The sequence below is a fragment of the Neocloeon triangulifer genome, unplaced genomic scaffold (assembly GCF_031216515.1).
Source record: "Neocloeon triangulifer isolate White Clay Creek 2 clone unplaced genomic scaffold, ASM3121651v1 ptg000020l, whole genome shotgun sequence".
Taxonomy (NCBI): domain Eukaryota; kingdom Metazoa; phylum Arthropoda; class Insecta; order Ephemeroptera; family Baetidae; genus Neocloeon; species Neocloeon triangulifer.
Window position 1 is genome coordinate 1523857 of NW_026775561.1, and position 20008 is coordinate 1543864.

Below are 20008 nucleotides of genomic sequence, written 5' to 3' on the forward strand. Positions count from 1 at the left end.
TCCATAATATTTCATTTAATTAATGCAATTTTCCTTGTTGCCAATTTTCTCGTAAAATATATTTGTTTGGTAAAAAAGGGAAAGAAAGATTGAAGTTTGCCCGGGTTTTATTTAAAAAAAAAAATACAATGATTATGCTTTAACTTTTTTTTATCAATTTTAATTTTTGTTCACCCCTTCCATCAAAAGGATGAGACCAAGATGAGACCTGCTCGTGTGCCGCTCCCAAGGATCTTTAAAAGATCCCATGGATTTATTATAGTAATCTTTTAACTCCTTGCCTTACTCTCCTTACCTGGCCGCTCCTTTGCCTCCTTTCAAGGAGGCTCCTCCTTCCCCTTCACTACCCTCACCCCTCACATTTCATAAAATTCTACCAATCAAAATGCGCGAGCTGAATGGCTATCCGTCCCATCCAGAGTGAGTTGATAAACCCCGCGAAAATCGAAAATTTAAAGGTCCGTTGTGTGTTGTTGACGTCCGTCGTGGAAAATTATACATATTCTGTGCATCTTGTTTGAGATCAAAGCACTTCCAGGTCGGTTAATTCAAGTAAACAAATCAAAAAACATTTTGTCTTTAATACAAATGTGATTATTATTAACACGCAGCCCAACGCAAGATTTTAAAAGCGTCAGCAAGACGGCGGACCTTGGGGTACGACTCTTCAAAAAATGAAGGAAAACAAAGCAGGCAAGCAACGCTTTAAAGTCCATTTGGACCCAGATGAGGTGATGACTCAACTGCAGCAGATGGGCTACAAAAATTTATCACCCAGCCAACTTCAGATTTTCATGAAAGGTTAGTTGCCGCATTTTTTTGGAAATTTTTTCTTTTCTCTATATGTGAACACAATAATTTCCTTCTGCTTTAATTTTAGATCTAACAAAACTTATCAAACATGACCTGAAGAAGAATTTGAACTCCTCCGAATCGTCTGCTGAGGGGTTTGCATGTAGTGCTTCGAGTAGCACTGGAGAAACTAACATGTCTACAAACCAATCGACCTTTGCTTCGTCATTTTCTACAAGAGACCCCTTAAAGGACATTGATGGGAACTTAAGGTAAATTTAGAATTTTATAACATGTTTTGTAAAACAAAGGAATAATAACTAAAAAGCGCTAAAAACAATATAATTTTTATCAATGATAATAATATTTGCCAACAGGACTGGCAGCTTCAACAGTGCATCCTCATCGACAAGTCTTTCTAAAGGATCATCGAGGGATGAGAAGTTGTCGGAAATGCCAAAGAGAAGAATTCCAAAAGGTATTATTGCAGGCAAAGAATAATATTAAGATTCATTTAATCATTTCTAGATAATTACTTTTTCAGATTGCAAAAAGTTGAAAGAGCCACCAAGGCATGATCCTGTAGCTCTCTACCACTATTATGAAAAGTTTTGGAAGCAATTCAACATCCCTAAGGAAAATAATCCTGCTATATGGCAAAATCAACAAATATCAAGGAAGTCTGCAGGGGACAGGGTATAAATATATAATTTAATTTGAACTTTGCTTGCAACTTGAAATCACTACTATATATATTATGAGCTTGTATTAATTAATTAAAAAAAAATTTTCAGCTCTGCTTCTGAAACCGAGTCATCTGCAGTTCAATGAAGGCCTATTTATCTGTGAAAAAACTACGCCCTTAGGCTAGATGAATATTAAAGAGTTGTTTTTATGTGGGAAATATTTATAAATGATTGTATTAAGACTACAGAGAAGTGAATCTCCTTAATAATATGTAACTAAAAATGAAAGGTTTCTATTATTGCCTAGACGGGAGGTACCTTCCTTCAGTTTTAGCACTCTTATTTCTGTGTATGTTCATGAGAAGTTGGTGTTCAATTCTCTCTAATGCGGCCAACGTCAACACAAGGGTTTCGTGTTTGAGCATACTGTAGACATTCAGACCTGGATGAACCAATATATTTTTAAATTAGTTTTTGTAAAAGTGGCAAATTTTTACTAATGAAATATTACCATAAACAGGCATAAGGTTTATGTGTTTGATGGAATCCGTAGCTTTGGTGATGTTTCTTGGCATCTTGTCTTCCCTATTTTTTTTATTTTGTGAAATACAAGTATGATGTAATAATAATTGCATACTCATCAACAAAGAGCACAGATGGTCCCCAATTCCTGGATTCAACCAGCTGTTCCATGTATTCTTTCTCGTCGGTCGGAATATCTAATGATTCGACAATGTGCAAATCATCCTGGGCTAGTTTTACCGAGAGGGTGGTTGTCAACCCCATCAATCGAGCGTCAAAAGAAAGCATGAACAAATGCGATTTTGGAGCACGAGGGCCATGAGCTTTGCCTCCACCCTTAAACAATGGTGACCTGATGCTGCCATGCCTTGCTCGGCCAAGACCTTTTTGAGGCCATGGCTTACGACCACCGCCTGGTAGTTCAGCTCTAGAAGGCGCTTGATTCAAATCCTATAATTTATTTTGAAATATTTATAGATATCGATGGCAAATAATGATAAGAAAAATTCATACCACTCTTCCGTACAGTGTCTGCCAGCGTATATTCCTGGAAATTATGTCAAGTCGAGGAAGGACACCAAAAACTTGAGGGTGGACATCTAAGATTGAAAGTTTTTCTTCGTCAACCGTACTGAGATTTTCGAGCCAGACTTGCTTTGGTTTCTCAAATGTGGACATGAAACTTAATTTTCTTGGCCCAGCAGCATAAATATTTGATTTTGTAGTTATGGGTGGTGAAATTTCTGCAGATTAAATAGAGTGTACATATACGTTTTATTGAATTTTCATTTTATATTGATTTTTTTTTTATTTAAATCCCATTTTAACTCACCAGACTCCAAGGGGTTTTGTTCAATGCTTCCCGCCAGTGAAGTTACATTTATCTGTAATCATGAAGAGAAATTATGATGCCATTTAAAATAAAACTATGCATAATTGTTAACTTTTACACAAGTACACACATGGTCCTAAAGTTTTTACGCCATAATTTATTTTATATTTTACCTTTGGAAGAATATTTTGAGTTTTTCTGCTGTTTACAAACAGGCCAAGTGAAATTCGTTGAAACATTCTTCACTCAGGAACTATTCTGCGCTAAAAACGATGTTGTTTTTAATTATTAAATATGAATGAAAATCAGCGTCTGCTGGAATTTGGGTTCTTTATTTTTAATTTAACCTACATTATTCCACCGCTAGATGGAAGATATTATGCCACACCCCCCGCCCCCTGTCAAATAAGTGCAAATAAGCTAGCTACAGGACCGAAGAAATTAAATTTATAAATTCTGTGGTATGGCTTCAAAAGCAATCGAGCGCACTAACCGCTGCTAAAGCTGCTTTGAAATTAATGTTGACTAACAATATCATCTGGAAAAAGCAGGCAATTTTTATCCTATTTCAAACATTTCAATTTTGCCTAGCACGTGCTCTCGTGTTTGAAATTCGCGCCCGGTAGTCACAGTATCGATTATTCCGAAGTTGCAGCCAATCAGAACACTCGCTCACGAGACCGGCGCGAAAGCCATTGGTCATTGGTCCGCCATGAAAGTCGATACGAGCGACTCCGACTCGCGCTGAAGTTGCCTTATTTCCCAAGCCTGATTTTCCGGGAAAAACGTGCCTTAAGTAAGTAAATAATTGCGAATACTAAGAGGATTTAAGTATGTAAACGAATTTAGTTGTAAAATTCAACATATTTGTCGATGGTGAAGATAAGTGCAAAAAATTCGCGACGAGGGCAAGGCAGTTCAGCAACCACGTGTTGGAATTACTCGACTTCTTGCTGTCCCAAATTGTCCCACTTGCGCGGTTTGTCGGTCTTTGTCTTTGATTTATGCGTTACAACCGAAAAACGCGTGTATGGGGTGGCAGGTAGCCGGGCGGGGGCGGTGGAGGCGGTTCGGTGGGCTTATCGATCGGCTCGCGACCGCCATTCTGGAGACACAGTGTGCATGCAGCACCCCGGGCCTCGACGGTCTCTATGGCTGCCTCTTTCAAAGTGCACCCTCGCCCCTTTCGACGAAAAGATTTGAGAACGTATTGGATTTTCTTTAACATTCGCTCTGAATACAAATGTCTTATACTTGTGAACTGAAATTTAAAATTATTAATATTTTCAGACAGATTCTCAAAAGTCAAAAATGTTAAATTAACGTGTCACAGACGCAGAACGACAATGAACGAAATTTCTATATCCAATAATTCAAGTTTGAATTATACAATTAGTTATTTGCTTGCATATTTCTTTTAAGCTGATTATCCTTCTAGAATTGTCGATGCCTTTTATAATTAAATATTTATTTTCTTCAAGAAAGCCTTTATTTAATTTATTTATAGTTTGTTCTTTTTTCCAGTCATTTAAATGGTATTGCTTGAGGATGGGCTCAGAATTTGTCGACGGTTGGTCCGTCGTTCAAGTGCTTGGAGAAGGAGCTTATGGAGAGTAAGTTTGAGATTGAAGCCTATAAATTGGAATGAAAAATTATTAATTTGAAATTTAGGGTCAAACTAATCACAAACAGTAGTGGAGAAGCGGTGGCTGTGAAAATTGTAGACACGGTGAAGCACCCAGACGCATTAGTCAATTTAAAAAAAGAAGTGGCCATCCATCGAATGACGAAACACCCAAATATTATTCACTTCTTCGGCCACCGAAGAGAGAATGCTCAAGAGTATATTTTTCTAGAGTATGCATCCGGAGGGGAGCTTTTTGATAGGATTGGTAAAGTTTTTCAATTGAAGTTTCTGCTAAATTGTGCTAAATATAAATCTTATGCAGATCCCGACATTGGAATGCCTGTGGGACAGGCTCAAAAATACTTTACTGAACTTATTGCTGGAGTTGTAAGTATTTTGTAGCAGATAAATTTTTGTCGAATTTACGTTATGTCTATTAGGAGTACCTGCATAGCATGGGCATTGCCCACCGAGATCTCAAACCAGAAAATCTGCTTCTGGATACCTTTGATCATTTGAAGATCACTGACTTTGGCCTTGCAACAATTTTCCGACTGAATGGTAGAGAGAGGCTGCTAGACAAAAAGTGCGGGACACTTCCCTATGTGGCTCCAGAGGTCCTTCTGAAGCCTTACAGTGCTCAACAAGCAGACGTATGGTCTTGTGGAATAATATTAGTTGCCATGCTTGCTGGAGGTAATATTTGGAAAATCTGAAATCATTTTACTGATGAATTTTTTAATATTAAATCTATGTTAGAGCTGCCTTGGGATGCACCTAATTCTGATTGCCCAGAGTACATGGCGTGGAAAGATGGGAAAAATTCCTTGAGTCCATGGACAAAGGTCGATAACATGGGCTTGAGTTTACTGCGGAAAGTCCTAGCACCTTTGCCTTCGAGTCGAATCTCTATCGAACAGATCAAGAAGCACAGATGGATGCAGCGAACGCACACAAATGGTAATTTTCAAATTTCTTCTTTATCTGATACAGGTCAGAGGAGACGGCCAAATATTCATCCGTTCCCAGGTCAGGTACTGCGTGACTCTGAGCTTGTGTGAACCCTCAATCCCAGGACACGAGTACCTTTCCTGGTGGCAGGACCCCAGTCAACAAGCACCTGCGGTTCAAAATGTCTTGTGTCGGTGCTTTGGTACTCTGGCTTAACATGACTATGAGATCATAAAGCTAGATTACCAAAGCACTGCTGCAATGACCTGTCAGCATTTTGCAGCGGAAAAAAGATATGTTATTGTTGTTAATTGATAACAAGTGTGTTAGCAGTTAAAGCTTTTATTCTTATTTCTTATAACCACTCTTTGCAGAAAACCAGATTTGTGTCCTTTCTTTGGTAATCTAGCTGTATGACGTACACTGGTTCATAAAGCTTAGATAACCAAAGCAAGGAAGCAAGTCAATGCACAGCAAGTTTCAAAGTTTTTCTTCTCGGCACTTCCTTATCACCTTTGAGATCAAAATGCAAATTATGTAGAACTGTGGCCTGTGGGTTCTATACATGAAAAGTTTTAAAAGCACACCTGGTTTTGTCACCAAATAATTCTATAATGTTATTACCATTTGTATATTGTTAGTAATTGAATATTATGAAGTAAGTAATTAAGTAACAATTGAGTGAAATGAAATTGTTTTATTAGTTTTAAATTTGCTAAGATGATTTAAGCTTTTTTGACTGATGTAAACCAATCCTGTAAATTTTAGATGATTCGTCAGCAATGTCAAATCGACCGCTTGGAAAGCGACTGTGTTCAGACTTGGAGTTTGGTGGTGTGGCTAGCGAAGAAGATATAAGACTTTGCCAATCTCAACCGGCACCCGTGGGAATGAGCGCTACACAGGCTAGTCTTCCTCAAGCCTTAGACCCAGGTGGCTGGTGCTTCTCCCAACCACCCAACCTTGAAGACCTGCTGCTGAGTACGCAGCTTCACAGCACTCAATCAACATGCAGTCAGGTAATTAATCTGTGTTTTTTAAGGTCCTGTGATATTTACATACTTGTTCATTTAGACATCATATCAAAAGTTGGTTAAGAGGATGACCAGATTTTTCGTTAAAACCAATTTTGACGAAACTATTGCAACGTTGAAAGGTGTATTGGATCACAAGGGATACATGTTTAAAATCAACCCGATGAGTGAGGTATGATAGATAAAATTACCCTGGAATGATATGAACGAATGTTTATGGAACTTATCTTTTTATAGGTCACTGTCTCAACTGTTGACAAAAGGAAAATGCATTTAGTTTTTAAAGCGTGTCCTATTGAGATGGATGGAAAAATTTTGTTAAACTTCCGACTATCCAAAGGCTGTGGCCTGGAGTTTAAAAGGATCTTTGTACAGATAAAGAATAGCCTCTCCGGTATTATCATGAAGGGACCTGTATCGTGGCCAATTGCCATTGCCACAAATTGTGTGCCATGAATCTTTTAATTTGTAAAACTGTTGAATTTCTAATTTAAACAGATGAAGGTAAAATTTTGTTCTGAAATCAAATCTCAATGTCAACGTAACTGGCAGATTATTTAAGTTTATTCCCTGCACCACCTGTATGTAATGTTGTCCTGTAAAATAAAAGCTGCAAGCCTTGAAATTGACAATTTTTAAAAGATTCATGCAAGTCTATAGTCTTATGCACTCCGAAAAGTTTATGGAAATTTTTATATCTGCCCCTCCAGTTGTGTAAATACTCATTTTATGAAAATAAAGGACTAATTTTTTAACTACCTATAATTTTATTGCTACCCTTATATCTGAACATCTTATGAGTCAGTGTTGCCGACAATAAGTTGGTTCCAATAAGGTACATTGGAAGTATGAATCTTGTGAACCAGAAAGACAATTTAAATTCATAATGTGTGAGTAACGTAATTTATTTTAATTTTGTCTCTACATTTTACCAAATTCATGCAAGAGCAGGGACCATATTTTTGGACTCTTCATTTTGGTCCTCTGCGGTTTTGATCTCGGACTCTTCTGGAAGATCAGGCAAAGGATCAGGTTTTCTGAAAGTTCTTGGAACAGGCTCTGCAGCGGGCATCCAGTCAGGAATTATTTTGTGGTGCATTCTCCAGGCTCCATATTGCTCCGATATATGTTTCTCAAAAACAACATACTCAAGAACGTCTTTGATAATATTTTCATCTCCGTATTCCTTTCTTCCGAATCTGTCATAGATGCACAAAGACTAAGCACAGATAACATTAATGTGTTGCATTTTTTATTTTTTAAGTGACCTACTTGTTGCGTATGAAATCGAACAGTGACTTGGGCAAAGATGTTTTCTTTTGTCACAACATTGCCTGCTCTAGCATGCACCACTTTAGGTGGGCCTAACGATTTATGGAATTTCCATACTAATGTTTTGTATTTAACATTTTCCGTCATTTCCACGTAGGCTTTTTCAGTCACAAATTCTTCAAGTTTTTCCTTGTTGTTCCTAAAGCTATGAAAAAGAATTCAATTAATTGAAATTAACATACTATTTAACAACTTACTTCACTAATGCCTCGTGGGATTTTTTATACACTTCCAAAGCATCTTCAACAAAATCTTGCAGAGTGAAGTCTTCGTCGTAACTTTTAATTTTTCTCACTGCAAGCATCGATTTTCCCTTTTTCTCGATAATTTCAAACTTTTGCTTTGCTCCCTGAAATTATTTTAATTAACATTCTATTATTTACCATTTCAATCAGTAAACATGAGACCACGTACCTCAACAGTCACCATTGAAAGTTTACCATCACCCTCAGGAGGGACATATGGTTCAAACACAGTCCCAGAATTAGACACATACAAACTTCTCTCATTCCAAGTTCTGAATGGCTGAATTCCCTTTTCCTTCAGTTTTGTCCTCATAATCTCAGGGGTCAAGTCAGTATTTTTGTCCTCATTTAAATCTGGCAAGTCCACTTTGATAAACTATAAAATGATGGTCATCAAAACCGCAAAGTCAATTTATTGCATTATGAAGAAGGCACAAGTTCAAGTCAATTCAAAAGTGACTTTAATCAACGAATGAGTTTACAAAGAGTTAAATACCTTAGCGCCTCGAAGCCTTCGGAATTTTGGATCATAATGCTTTCTTATTGTGGTGCGTACTTGCTGTTGCTGTACACTAGATTGAACCACCAATGGCATCAAAACATTTGGGTTGACGGGGTTTAACTGCAGAGAAAAAAATAATGTATTACAAGATAATTATTATGCTTTTTGTTTGTGAATGATTAAATTTTAAGAGGAATTTCTTAGCAACACGACCAAATCTTAAATAAATACATGTACATAAATTTCCATAATACATTATTATGAGCAATTATTTTAATTTTCTTTTTTAATCGTTACGTATGTGCAAGAATTCATACCCAGCCTAATGGATTAGCAATTTTTTTGAAGCTGTGCACTGAGCGACTCAGCATCATTTCTGCTTTATAATCGAAGTACTAAACAGTCCAGTAACCGCTGTAGGATTTTGTTTCCCTAAAATACATAATAGAAAGAACATATTAGCTACATACATACATATTATATCATAATACAATTGAGGAGGCTTTAGTTTTTGTCATTAGTATCAACACATACCTGGCTATGTACTGCATATAACTACCAATAATAATTTATTTTATTTATTTAATATTCCATCAATATAAATCAAATTTCTTGGATTTTTTTCTGAACTAAAGTCCATACTCTTAGTCTTATACTCTTATTTGTATTTCATATTGATAATCACCTCTGATTTTTGTCTTTCCTTTTCTGCCGTCAAGAAGACACAGTAAAATTGAAGTTCTTAGCCGAAACGCTGAACAGAAACAACCGACTTTAAAATAAAAACGTATTTTCTTCTGTATATTTACAATTTTGCTAATTTTTCCGTGCGCCCATGTTTTCTCTCGTCACTCCCACTTTTGCTTGCGCGTGTTTGGTTGGTGCGCGCGCATCGTTTTTTTGTTCAACAACCAGAACCAATAGAAATTCATGTTGCGCTCGCTGGCCTCGCTGCCCTCCTTGTCGCTGCCAATCCTCGCTGCCAATCCTCGCTGCTCAAACAAATTATGTTTTGCACTTTTTTTACAATTCATCTACATATCAGTTTCATAAACCACAACTACAAAAACCTTTTTCCGATCACCTCGATCCGGCGTGTATGCAGATTTTCTTTTGTCGTCCATCCATAATATTTCAGAAAATCGTAAATTTTGTTCAACTTTCAAAAGTGGCGCCAGTTTCATACTTACGTAAAATCGGTCGCCGCCGCCGGAAGTTCCGTCACACGTTGCCCGTCCCGTCCGCTCTCAGCGCTTGCCCGCTTTCCTGATCGTCATTTGCTTGAAGCTGCTGTACACCGCAAGACCACCCGTAAGTACTAGAAAGGGCGAAAAGGGCCACTTCATGCCCCTAATAGTGGTCAAAAATACACCCTAACCAACCTCGAGATATTGATAAAGCGGAGGAATCATTGGTTAAAGCAGTCAGACGAGCGTCCTCCATGGCCAACGTGTTGAGCCAGAAGTTTTCGGCTTACAAGGCTTTCAATTTTATTTGCGCGCTAATTTAATTACGTAGGGTTTGTTTCGCGAGGGTTTGTGCGAATGATTCATAATTTTTTCGCAATACCTGCGTCTTCAGTTACTTGATCTTATTAGACAGTTCGAATATGATTCCGCACGCGACGGTCAGCACCGATTGCAACAAATAGAGGTCACTCACACAGTATAGTAGTTCCTTCATTTCTCTCTTCCTTGTTGCAGCCGGAATTGTATGAGTCAAAAAACAGAAAAGCCAGTGCTATCGGGTCAACGCATCAAGACCAGAAAAAGAGGTGCGTATTATTAATTTTGTTTAAAAAGTAAACAGGCTGACCTGGCGATTTGCTGTCAGTTGCATTGCATAAGTATCGAGGGACAACTGCATTCTTGAATGCTAGTCCTGGTTAATGACCTTGTTGTGAAATTCTTTTTATGGCATGCCTGCACACTTCTTTTGCAATATGTACCGTTGCATTGTGGCAGAGCATTTTTGGTTCTTCTAATATTAGTGGAATACATAATCTGAAAAAAAAACGCTGCTAATTTATAATTTGCACAATTTGAAATTGCAATTTATGACAAAAAATTTGCCTACGCGTTTAAATTGCAACTCAATGCTCTCCAACTGTTTAAAATTGTTCATGTTATCCAGAGTTATGTATAAAATATTTTTATATTTAAAGATGAGAAAGAGAAGTACGACCCCGCCGGGTTCCGCGACGCGGTCCTGGTGGGACTCACCAAGGCTGGCAGCGACCTAGAGGCCATCTACAAGTTCCTCGACACTGCCGGATCAAAGTTGGACTATCGTCGCTATGGCGAAGCCCTGTTTGACATTCTCATTGCTGGAGGGTTGCTTAGTAAGTTACAAAATTATACATTTTTTTTAATTGATTATATAATTATTTAAGCTATGATCTTGTAATTTAACCAAAAGTAAATAAATAATTAAACATGGTGACTTACTCATAGTGATGAGGAGCAAGATCAGAGCTATTATTTTTGGCACTTAGATGAGTCAAAGAAACCAAATAATCAGATCAGCATAAAGTTGCATTTTTTACTCATTTTAATTTCATACATGAATTCTAGAATCCTTAAAAATTTTCTTTGATTTTGACATGAGCTTAGTGTTGAAACAAATTTTCTGTTGCAGTGCCAGGAGGCAGTATCCAGCTTGAGGGTGACAAAGTATGCAAGTGGGGTTCATGCATCTTTGATGCCGCCGAGGACATGGAAACGATGCATAATTACGAGCAAGTGTTTGTAAAGCTTATGCGTCGCTACAAGTATCTTGAGAAGATGTTTCTGGATGAGATGAACAAGATTCTTGTTTATCTCAAAGGCTTCACTGAATCGGAGCGTCTTAAGTTGGCTCGTATGACAGCTTTGTGGATGGTGAATGGTTCTGTACCTCCCTCAACTTTGCTCGTCATGATCAATGTAAGATCAGTTTCCGTTTGAAGGAAGCTTAGCTAGTGTATCTACCTCTTTACCCATTAAATCTCAGATTACATGCAACCTTGTTTTCAATCTATTTTAGGAACATCAAGTGAAAGATGGGCTTGCTTTGGATTTTCTGCTTGAAGTGTTTGTCACTTGGAAAAATGAAAAGGGATTACCGTCACTGATGATGGCTCTGAAGAAAGGCGGCCTTGAAGGACGGTAATATTTTCAATCTTGATTTTTATTGCAGAAACTGCAAGGGTTTTATTCTAGTTTAATGGAGTTCTTCCCAATGAACAAGCGGGGCGAGGAACACTTTAAAGTTGTCTACGATGAGAAGGGTCTTGGAGAGGTCGTCAAGCTTCACAGGGCGCAGGCTAGCCAAGAAGCTAAGAAAGACATGCAGCTGCAGCTGGAGGACCTGCTTTCCGAAGGGCGCCCTATTAAGGACCTAGTGGCGGAAATTCGAGAGTCGTCATCAAGAAACGCTATCGCCGATAGTGATGTCATCTCACTGGTATTCATATCTAGAGTTTTGCATTTGCATTTTTTCTGACAAACGTCTCCAGATTTGGACAAGCGTCATGGCACAAGTTGAATGGAACAAGAAGGAAGAGCTGGTCGGCGAGCAGGCCCTCAAGCATCTGAAAACGTTTGCCCCGCTGTTTGCTGCCTTCACTACATCGGCCAAAGCTGAGCTATGTCTCATGCTCAGAGTCCAGGAATATTGCTATGGCAACATGAACTTCATGAAGGTCTTCTCAAAGATCATCATGCTCTTTTACAGAAGTAATTTGCATTTTTTTCTTTTCTTTTTTGCTGGAATTAAAATGTTATTTTTTGTAGCTGATGTATTGTCGGAAGAAGCTATCCTTCGATGGTACAAAGAAGGCCATTCTGTCAAGGGGAAGATGATGTTCCTTGACCAGATGAAGAAGTTCATTGAGTGGCTCCAAAATGCTGAGGAGGAGTCGGAGTCTGGCGAGGATGAAGACTAATAAAGTATCGACCATGCTCAGGTTTTCTAAGGTATGTTAATTCCTAGTTTAATGAGAGCATTGTTAATTGATTTCTTGTTTACAGATTCAACTGCACTGACAAATTCAGACGACGCCTGCCAATATACTGGCCAAAAGGACCATTTAATCTCGCCTCATCGTTAAAATAAAAGTTTTGCAACCCTCAGAAATGCTGAAAAGTTTGCCAGTGCAGCTCAAACATACCTTTTCTTTAGCTTTGGTTGCAGGTGCATTTTATACTAAAATGTTTGTGAAGACAGATTGATTGAAAATACAACATAAAACAACACAGTTAAAAAGTAACATTAGATATATAAATTTAATAACTTAAAATGAATGGCTGGGTATCATGTATGGAGAGGGAATAATCCTGTGCTCTAGAGTAACTATTTATAGGTACATGATGATGACATGGTAATTTAATTTCTTATGTGTTTTGGATATAAAACCACAAGGTGATGTCAAGCAATTCCCATAATTTTCAAGATTTTTATTTCGGGGGTGATCCTATGAAATGCACTGCATTAAGGTAGCTTTGAATGAAGAAAGCAAATTTAGAAAGGTGCAACATCATTGCATGCAAAAGCAAAGACAAGTGGATTGGCAAAGTGAAGGTACCTAGCTTTCAAAATGGGCGCTCTGACCCGCTGACCTGAAATACCAATCACGACAATTCGTTCTGTGACTGAGCATCCAATAGGATTGCACACCGCTCTTTACGCACCAATCGGCAAGTGGTCCGTACCACAACCAGGAGGGGATTTTGACTGGGAGACAGAACTAGCTGATGCGGCATGCGATTATTGACACGACTGCTGAGCAGTGCGATCGCCACTAAATCGGCAAATTTAGCTTTCAGGAAGTCCTGTTTCAGCACAAAACCACCCAGCGTGCCCGCGTGGGGCTCTAAAAAGAGCAACCGTTCTGTGAAGTTAAACTTCCCACTATCCATAATGGCAGATCCGAAAACAGAGGAGATTTTGGCACCTTTCCGGGCTTCCGTCAAAGAGCAGGTTTGTCCATGCGGCTCTTTAAATTTCTTAGTTTTTATCTTTTTGCTAACTGAAGCATAATTATAATTTTTATACGCCCAGGGACCATCCCATCACATTCTATTTGTTCTTAATATATTTCAGGGCGATATTGTACGGTCATTGAAGGAGAGCGGTGCACCTGAACTTGATGTGAAAAAGGCTGTCGCTGAGCTCAAGTTGAGGAAGAAGAAGCTCGAAGACAAAGAACTTGCGTTGGCTCCTGCTTCAGCCTCATTTGATCGAGCAAAGATGGAAGATCTCCTTAAAAGAAGATTTTTTTATGATCAATCATTTGCAATTTATGGTGGTATGTCACTTAGTAATTTTTTTAAGAATTTCGTCAGAATTTTATTAATATATTTTACCATTCAAATTCCTCCAACTTTGTTTCTAATTTTTTTTTACAAACTTAACAGGTATAACTGGCCAGTTTGACTTTGGACCTATGGGGTGTGCCTTCAAAACCAACATTCTGAATTTGTGGAGAAAATTCTTTGTTTTAGAAGAGCAGATGTTGGAAGTGGACTGCTCGATTTTGACCCCAGAACCTGTTCTCAAGTGAAAAAAATCCCTTAACATGCAGAAATGTGTATATTAATTAGTATTTTGATTGAACTTTAGAGCCTCTGGACATGTTGATCGTTTTGCAGACCTTATGGTGAAAGACCTGAAAACTGGAGAATGCTTCCGTCTGGATCATCTCATTAAAGCGCACTTGGAGAAGGTGGCTGCCGAGAAAAAGACATCGGTAGAAACTAAGGCATTGTGCGAAGACATTATCGTCAAAGTATGGACATCAAATATAGTTTATTTATGAGATTTATTACTTAAAAGTTGCATTTCATTGCAGCTTGACGGAATGAATAAAGACGAGATGAATGGTGTCTTGCAAAAGTTCAATATCAAGTCTCCATTAACTGGGAACGATTTGACTGAACCCATTGAGTTTAACTTGATGTTTGGAACCCAAATTGGACCGTCTGGGCTGATTAAAGGGTAATGTCACATTGGCCCTTATTTCTACATCTTTTTAAAACTTGTGCGTCCTCAGTTTTTTGCGTCCAGAGACTGCCCAAGGCATATTTGTCAACTTCAAACGCCTGCTGGAGTTCAATCAAGGGCATCTTCCATTTGCTGCTGCACAAATTGGCAACTCGTTCAGAAACGAGATTTCACCTCGATCAGGGCTCATAAGAGTCAGGTAAAGTTATTATACCCTATTTTTTTTTATTATGGAGGTTGTAAATTAATTATATATGAATTATTAGAGAGTTTACTATGGCTGAAATTGAACATTTCTGTGACCCTAACAACAAGAGTCATCCAAAGTTTGAGACGATCAAAGATACCAAAATGCTATTTTACTCTGCTTGCTCTCAAATGGATGGTAAACCAGCCGAACACCACACCATAGGAGACGCTGTAGCTACTGTAACACAATTTTAATTTCATTGCATCCTGAAGTAACTTAAATAACTTTATTTCAGGGCTTGGTTGCTAACGAAACCTTGGGCTATTTCATGGCCAGGATCCACCTCTTCATGGTAAAGGTGGGGGTTGATCCACTGAAATTGCGCTTCAGGCAACACATGGGCAATGAGATGGCTCACTATGCTTGCGACTGCTGGGATGCCGAGTGCCTTACATCTTATGTAAAAGATTATTTATAAATATTTCAATTGAATTTCAAATTAAAACGTAGGGTTGGATTGAGTGTGTTGGATGCGCAGATCGCTCAGCGTATGACTTGACTCAGCATACAAAAGCCACTGGCGTAAAGCTTGTGGCTGAGAAGAAGCTGAAAGAACCGAAAGTGGTTGATGTTGTTGGTAAAATTTACATAAAACCTTACTTTGTAGTTTAATAAAAAAATCACTTTTAAGAACCAAATATCAACCAAGGTTTGGTTGGAAAAACTTACAAAAAGGACGCCAAACTGATCGTCGAAGTGCTCAACCGACTTGACACTGAAGGCCTTCATCAACTTGAGGAAGCCCTCGATTCAGATGGGTAATAGTTTTGTGTATTCATTCTTTCATTTTATACAATTTTAATTCTCTTCAGTGAGTACCTAATTGATGCTGGAGGAAACTCCTTCAAAATCACAAAGGACATGGTGAAAATCAAGAAAGGCCAAAAAACAGTTCACACGGAAGAGGTTGTGCCAAATGTAATTGAACCATCCTTTGGCATTGGACGTATCATGTACTCGGTGTTTGAGCATAACTTCCGCATGAGAGAGGGAGATGAGCAGAGAACCGTTAGTCAATTTTGACTGCGCTTAAAATGTTACTGATTATTTTTTTTTCTAGTTTTTCTCTCTTCCCCCGCAAGTTTCTCCTATCAAATGCTCCGTCTTACCTCTAAGCAACAAGCCAGAGTTCAATGTTTTTGTCCGCAAGCTTTGTAAGTTTTTCGTTAAGAATTTTCACTTCTGTAATTATTTTGCTGTGATATAGCTCAAGAGCTAACATCTTATGATGTGTCTAACCGTGTTGACGACTCATCTGGCTCCATTGGTCGCCGCTATGCTCGCACTGATGAAATTGCCATCCCATTTGGCATCACCGTCGATTTTGATTCCTTGAAAGAGCCTCACTCAGCCACTTTGAGAGACAGGGATTCGATGAGTCAAGTCAGGATTCCAGTGAGATAAAAATGATTATAAATCATATTACGTCATAATTAATTTTCTTCTGCAGCTTGATGACTTGTCCAGAGTTGTGAGCGATCTAACCTTTGAAAGAATCCAATGGACAGACGTTGCTGCTAAATATCCTAAATTTGAGCAGCAAGAAGCAACAAGAGAAGCCTAAGTCAACTGTTACTGTTGCTTGGACAAATAAATTATTAATTGCAAAATGACAAGTGGAAATTTAAATTATCTTTTTTGTTTTGCAAAAGCAAGATCTAGGGCAACGGCGCCAGCTGGGCATTATTGTCCCACGTCAGGGAGTTAGGTTTCAAGCTCCTTGGCCTATGTGATCAGCCATGGCTGAAATTGCACGGCTTGGCGAGCCATCAGCCAACTATTTTTCAAATATTTGTTGCTTGCCTCGAAAAAATACTTATTTTTGTATTTCTAAGATTTGAGAATATAAAAAAAATCCTTTTATCAATGTAAAAAATCATTTCAAAGGAAAAAAAATTAACAAAAAAAATTGTGTCAGCCGCGCCTGCCACCGCAATAAAAAACAAGCCGCCGATTAGAAACTTGACGGCTCAGTCAAAGCCAGTCGCCGCCTAAGCGTGGCTGAGGTCTCTACAAAAAAAAGCATTTGAATTTTTCCAAAAATATTTATATTTTTCATATTCTGAAAATTTAGCAGTTTACATAAAAAGATCATCAAAGTATTCCTGGAACTCTGTCTCTCTTGATTTGACAAGGGCTGGATTTTCTGTTTTCTTCCACAATTGTGATTCATCTATATCTGCAGACTTATTTGGTACAATCTCTTTGCTAGAGCCCTCCGCAGCTGTACTTGCTTCACTCTTCCTTTTCTTAGATTCCTCCTCCTCACTTACACCCTCTGCCGACGACTTTCTCTTCCTTGCTGGTTTCACTTCTTTTTTCTTGTGGTAGTAATTCAATTTCTTAGAACAAGGAAGGCATAAACCTGCAAAAATGTGTTTATATTGCATAATTATATTTTTTTAATTAAACTTACGTAATTTCACCAGAGCATTTTTCTTTTCTCCATGCTCTTTGTAAGCAAAATTTACTTCCCAAGAAGTCAACTGGTCTTTCTGTTCACAGACTTTGTTTCCACATTCAAATTGTCCCTTTCCGACAACAACTTCCTGCTCTATGCGCCATCTCAGTGCAACCTGTAATTATTTCAGATTTATTAATTACATATTGGGAATACAAGAATATAATTATCTATACCTTGTTTTCCTTGTACCTGCTGAGATCGCAAATGCAGTACTCCTTGAAAAGCTTGTCATAGTATTTCTTTGCCAGCTTTTCGCCCCAGGTTTGACCTTCACCTTCTTCATCAGACCAAAGAAAGCGATGATTTTCTTTGATGACGTCCAAATCACGTTTGTCTTTGGAGCTGTAACAATTAATTTCAGTTATAAAAATTACTTAGTACATCCATCATGAAAACATACTTGTTTCTTTTAAGGAGTTTGTGGGCACCGGGATTAGTGAGAAGGTACTCGTTGATGAGCAGTTTGTGCCTCTCGTATGGATTGAGTCTGAAGTAGTTTGCATTTCTAAGCATTGCTTGTTGCCCCTGCACGAGACAAAGTCTCATTTACTGTGATTTGCAAATGCTAAATTTTCAGAATATAAAATATAAATAGTCTAAAATCCTCTTAAAGTAACATAGAGCTTCTTCAAATCTACATATCGGCCACACTCCACTTGTAGGCCTCCTCTTGTTGAGCTTCTTTTGCGTTTCTACTGATGAACAGTTTTTTCTCATAGCCATTTGACCTGTCCACCCCATCCCAGCGGTGTCCAGGCACAATATTGAAGCGGTTTGGAGGCCCATCTGGTCCTTTGTACGCTGGTTTGTTTTCACCTGGGTTCTCTTTGATGCGTTTTGCACGCAAGTAATCCAACATTGGGTCTCCGTCTCGCTCTTGAGCTTTCAAATGACGTTCAAGATCTTCGTCACCTGCATAGCGCGCCACTGGCTTTGACATTTCATGAAGAGTTTCTTGCAGAGCTTGCGCTCGTTTCTCTTCCTGAACGACACCACGACCAATTCTGTCAAATTCTTCTTTGCGTTTCCGTTCGGCCTCCTGCATTAAAAAACTGTTACTAAAAGAAAAGCCAGTACAATTTAAGATTTTACCTTTTCTATTTCACTTTCTTCCTCCTCCTGTTCTAGATTCCTCTTTCGTCCGGTACGTCTATCACGGAAAACTGCTTGGGCGCCTCGTCCGGACACTTGATCTGACAATTTCTTGTATTGCTCTTGCTCCTTTTTTCGATACAGTTCCATCTCTGCTTTCAAAGTCTTGGCATCTTGCAGACCAGCCGTTTTACCTTCCAAGGTTTTATTTCTTGCATTCTGGCTGTCAACCGGCTCTTGTTTAATTACCACTGAAGGCGGCTTTGAAGTCTGACGACTTCTTTCGGAGGGGCTTAGTGGCTCCTTTTTAACTCGAGGAGGTGAGAGGTCTGAATCTGAGTCCATCGGTCTTTGTCTGGGCAATGTATCTGCTTTTTTTGACACTTTGGAATGTCTGGGGGGAGACAAATCAGAGTCGGAGCTATTCTGACATCTTCTACTGCTGGTTTTTGCAACAGGTGATCTTCGACGAGGCTCTTTGCTGCTTCTTTCATTTCTAGGAGCTCTTGAACTTGAATCGCTTTGACGACGTTGAGGCGAGTGGGATTTTGTTCTTTTATCTCTCAACTTATTTCTCTGACCTGTTTCTCTAGGTGGTGAAATGTCAGAGTCCGAGTCTCGATCTTTATGAAATCTGGACGGTCTGTTCAGCCTTTCTCTTCTCCTCGGTGAGGACGATCTTCGCTTTCTACCTGCTGGGGACATTTTCCTGGATCTCTGCGAGGAGTCACCTCTTCTGCCTTTAACTCTTTTCGGTGATCTGGATCGGTTTTGTCTCTGAGGGGGAGGCCGCCTCCTTTCATTTCCTGAGGACTCGGAATCAGAACTTAAACGCCTTCTACTTTTTGGCGAAGCTGACCTCTTTTCTCTAAAATTACGCCTTTCTTTTCCCCTAGAATCCAGCCTACCACTCATTGGCGAGGAACTTCTTCTTCGGCTAGCATTTTCCTTTCTACTTGGGGACTTGTCTCTTTTAGATGTTTTCCTAGGTGGAGACACGTCATCGTCACTGGACTTTTCTTTGGTAACTCGTTTAGGAGAAAGGTCAGAATCTGTGCCCCTGTTCTTCCGTGCCGAGGATTGATCCGGCACAGTCTTCTGAATCTCTTCGTCGGCTTCCAAAGCTCTCCACTTTGCTCCAAAAAGTTTGTCTTGCGCCTGTTGAATGTGGATCGGTCGGTCATCAAACACCCCAGCGACCTGAGGAGCGTTCTCTGCAAGCTCATAAAGGTCAGCATCATCGTCTTCCTCAATAGTCACAGTTTCCAAATTATCATCTACAATGTTGAGACCACAACCAGTTGTTGAGATCTTCGTCTTCTTGCGCTTCTTCTTTCCATCTTTTCTACCTTTCGATAAATATCGCTTGAGGTATTCCTTCTGGTTGATTGCGGCGGTGCTTGTCATGCTCAAAATTTTCACTGAAAAATGGAGAAAAGTGCTAACCTGATTAAGGTTAAAATTGCTTCCACTGGCTTCTGCTGTATTTTGTTTGTTGTTTTCGTTCGATTTTTGATGGCTCGTGTTTCCGTGGTGCCAGGCCAGGTGCAAGTGCGCGTGCTCGAAAAAACTAACATTGCAGCCAACTTTTGGGGTAAGCAAGAATTTTTATTGCCGCTGGAGTAAAAGGAATATAATTTTCTAACGCATGAATCATAACTGAAATTAGACATTTCAATTAATTTTTGAGTTTCCTA

At 38.9% G+C, this 20008-nt stretch overlaps 7 protein-coding genes across 9 annotated transcripts; 4 read left to right on the forward strand and 3 right to left on the reverse strand.

The window, feature by feature from the left end:
- Positions 1–381: 381 nt before the first annotated feature.
- LOC132204102 (uncharacterized) lies at positions 382–1920 on the forward strand. 2 transcript variants are annotated; one of them, XM_059632364.1, is made up of 6 exons: positions 382–538; positions 612–801; positions 881–1064; positions 1170–1270; positions 1337–1488; positions 1587–1920. In XM_059632364.1, the coding sequence occupies exons 2-6, from the start codon at positions 675–677 to the stop codon at positions 1596–1598; spliced, it is 576 nt and encodes a 191-aa protein (XP_059488347.1). In that variant the 5' UTR covers positions 382–538; positions 612–674; the 3' UTR covers positions 1599–1920. The 2 variants fall into 2 exon arrangements, with proteins under 2 accessions (XP_059488347.1, XP_059488348.1); XM_059632365.1 differs by having other exon boundaries at positions 441–552.
- Positions 1122–3187, reverse strand: LOC132204101 (large ribosomal subunit protein uL4m). Its single transcript, XM_059632363.1, has 6 exons — positions 3006–3187; positions 2833–2884; positions 2514–2743; positions 2116–2450; positions 1990–2063; positions 1122–1920 (listed from the first exon to the last, which is right to left on the reverse strand). The coding sequence occupies exons 1-6, from the start codon at positions 3069–3071 to the stop codon at positions 1775–1777; spliced, it is 903 nt and encodes a 300-aa protein (XP_059488346.1). The 5' UTR covers positions 3072–3187; the 3' UTR covers positions 1122–1774.
- A 288-nt stretch (positions 3188–3475) lies between these two features.
- Positions 3476–7199, forward strand: LOC132204098 (serine/threonine-protein kinase grp). The gene is made up of 9 exons (XM_059632359.1): positions 3476–3628; positions 4357–4445; positions 4504–4724; positions 4782–4846; positions 4900–5155; positions 5219–5419; positions 6179–6429; positions 6485–6616; positions 6682–7199. The coding sequence occupies exons 2-9, from the start codon at positions 4381–4383 to the stop codon at positions 6898–6900; spliced, it is 1410 nt and encodes a 469-aa protein (XP_059488342.1). The 5' UTR covers positions 3476–3628; positions 4357–4380; the 3' UTR covers positions 6901–7199.
- A 17-nt stretch (positions 7200–7216) lies between these two features.
- Positions 7217–9422, reverse strand: LOC132204100 (large ribosomal subunit protein mL45). Its single transcript, XM_059632361.1, has 8 exons — positions 9333–9422; positions 9209–9277; positions 8841–8955; positions 8518–8643; positions 8191–8397; positions 7974–8125; positions 7717–7921; positions 7217–7663 (listed from the first exon to the last, which is right to left on the reverse strand). The coding sequence occupies exons 3-8, from the start codon at positions 8895–8897 to the stop codon at positions 7382–7384; spliced, it is 1029 nt and encodes a 342-aa protein (XP_059488344.1). The 5' UTR covers positions 8898–8955; positions 9209–9277; positions 9333–9422; the 3' UTR covers positions 7217–7381.
- Positions 9423–9603: 181 nt separating this feature from the next.
- Positions 9604–12947, forward strand: LOC132204099 (protein krasavietz). Its single transcript, XM_059632360.1, has 9 exons — positions 9604–9834; positions 10227–10297; positions 10688–10864; positions 11161–11447; positions 11548–11669; positions 11724–11967; positions 12020–12239; positions 12297–12479; positions 12534–12947. Exons 2-8 carry the CDS (start codon positions 10237–10239, stop codon positions 12446–12448), a joined length of 1263 nt encoding a protein of 420 aa, XP_059488343.1. The 5' UTR covers positions 9604–9834; positions 10227–10236; the 3' UTR covers positions 12449–12479; positions 12534–12947.
- Positions 12948–13225: 278 nt separating this feature from the next.
- LOC132203860 (glycine--tRNA ligase) lies at positions 13226–16365 on the forward strand. Its single transcript, XM_059632008.1, has 14 exons — positions 13226–13482; positions 13606–13810; positions 13920–14061; positions 14125–14290; positions 14354–14499; positions 14555–14704; positions 14772–14934; positions 14991–15155; positions 15206–15332; positions 15387–15513; positions 15568–15763; positions 15816–15909; positions 15963–16150; positions 16206–16365. The coding sequence occupies exons 1-14, from the start codon at positions 13264–13266 to the stop codon at positions 16317–16319; spliced, it is 2202 nt and encodes a 733-aa protein (XP_059487991.1). The 5' UTR covers positions 13226–13263; the 3' UTR covers positions 16320–16365.
- Positions 16366–16807: 442 nt separating this feature from the next.
- On the reverse strand, positions 16808–19863 carry LOC132203983 (protein FRA10AC1 homolog). Of its 2 annotated transcripts, XM_059632170.1 has the most exons (5): positions 19758–19863; positions 17620–17744; positions 17393–17561; positions 17172–17331; positions 16808–17120 (listed from the first exon to the last, which is right to left on the reverse strand). In XM_059632170.1, exons 2-5 carry the CDS (start codon positions 17730–17732, stop codon positions 16834–16836), a joined length of 729 nt encoding a protein of 242 aa, XP_059488153.1. In that variant the 5' UTR covers positions 17733–17744; positions 19758–19863; the 3' UTR covers positions 16808–16833. The 2 variants fall into 2 exon arrangements, with proteins under 2 accessions (XP_059488153.1, XP_059488152.1); XM_059632169.1 differs by lacking the exons at positions 16808–17120; positions 17172–17331 and having other exon boundaries at positions 17537–17561; positions 17620–18258; positions 18312–19851.
- Between the last annotated feature and the right edge of the window lie 145 nt (positions 19864–20008).

Coding starts and splice junctions, on each gene's coding strand:
- LOC132204102 (XM_059632364.1), top strand. CDS start 675: ATGAAGGAAAACAAAGCAGGCAAGCAACGCTTTAAAGTCCATTTGGAC. Junction 802..880: donor ACTTCAGATTTTCATGAAAG/GTTAGTTGCCGC, acceptor CTTTAATTTTAG/ATCTAACAAAACTTATCAAA. Junction 1,271..1,336: donor AAAGAGAAGAATTCCAAAAG/GTATTATTGCAG, acceptor TTACTTTTTCAG/ATTGCAAAAAGTTGAAAGAG.
- LOC132204101 (XM_059632363.1), bottom strand. CDS start 3,071: ATGTTTCAACGAATTTCACTTGGCCTGTTTGTAAACAGCAGAAAAACT. Junction 2,885..3,005: donor CTCAAAATATTCTTCCAAAG/GTAAAATATAAA, acceptor TCATGATTACAG/ATAAATGTAACTTCACTGGC. Junction 2,451..2,513: donor AGACACTGTACGGAAGAGTG/GTATGAATTTTT, acceptor AATAAATTATAG/GATTTGAATCAAGCGCCTTC.
- LOC132204098 (XM_059632359.1), top strand. CDS start 4,381: ATGGGCTCAGAATTTGTCGACGGTTGGTCCGTCGTTCAAGTGCTTGGA. Junction 4,446..4,503: donor GGAGAAGGAGCTTATGGAGA/GTAAGTTTGAGA, acceptor TTTGAAATTTAG/GGTCAAACTAATCACAAACA. Junction 4,725..4,781: donor GGAGCTTTTTGATAGGATTG/GTAAAGTTTTTC, acceptor AATCTTATGCAG/ATCCCGACATTGGAATGCCT.
- LOC132204100 (XM_059632361.1), bottom strand. CDS start 8,897: ATGATGCTGAGTCGCTCAGTGCACAGCTTCAAAAAAATTGCTAATCCA. Junction 8,126..8,190: donor TTTCAATGGTGACTGTTGAG/GTACGTGGTCTC, acceptor AAATAATTTCAG/GGAGCAAAGCAAAAGTTTGA. Junction 7,922..7,973: donor TCCCACGAGGCATTAGTGAA/GTAAGTTGTTAA, acceptor TCTTTTTCATAG/CTTTAGGAACAACAAGGAAA.
- LOC132204099 (XM_059632360.1), top strand. CDS start 10,237: ATGAGTCAAAAAACAGAAAAGCCAGTGCTATCGGGTCAACGCATCAAG. Junction 10,298..10,687: donor CATCAAGACCAGAAAAAGAG/GTGCGTATTATT, acceptor TTATATTTAAAG/ATGAGAAAGAGAAGTACGAC. Junction 12,240..12,296: donor CATCATGCTCTTTTACAGAA/GTAATTTGCATT, acceptor TATTTTTTGTAG/CTGATGTATTGTCGGAAGAA.
- LOC132203860 (XM_059632008.1), top strand. CDS start 13,264: ATGCGATTATTGACACGACTGCTGAGCAGTGCGATCGCCACTAAATCG. Junction 14,500..14,554: donor CCGTCTGGGCTGATTAAAGG/GTAATGTCACAT, acceptor GTGCGTCCTCAG/TTTTTTGCGTCCAGAGACTG. Junction 15,514..15,567: donor GAAGCCCTCGATTCAGATGG/GTAATAGTTTTG, acceptor AATTCTCTTCAG/TGAGTACCTAATTGATGCTG.
- LOC132203983 (XM_059632169.1), bottom strand. CDS start 19,718: ATGACAAGCACCGCCGCAATCAACCAGAAGGAATACCTCAAGCGATAT. Junction 18,259..18,311: donor AAGAAAGTGAAATAGAAAAG/GTAAAATCTTAA, acceptor TTTTTAATGCAG/GAGGCCGAACGGAAACGCAA.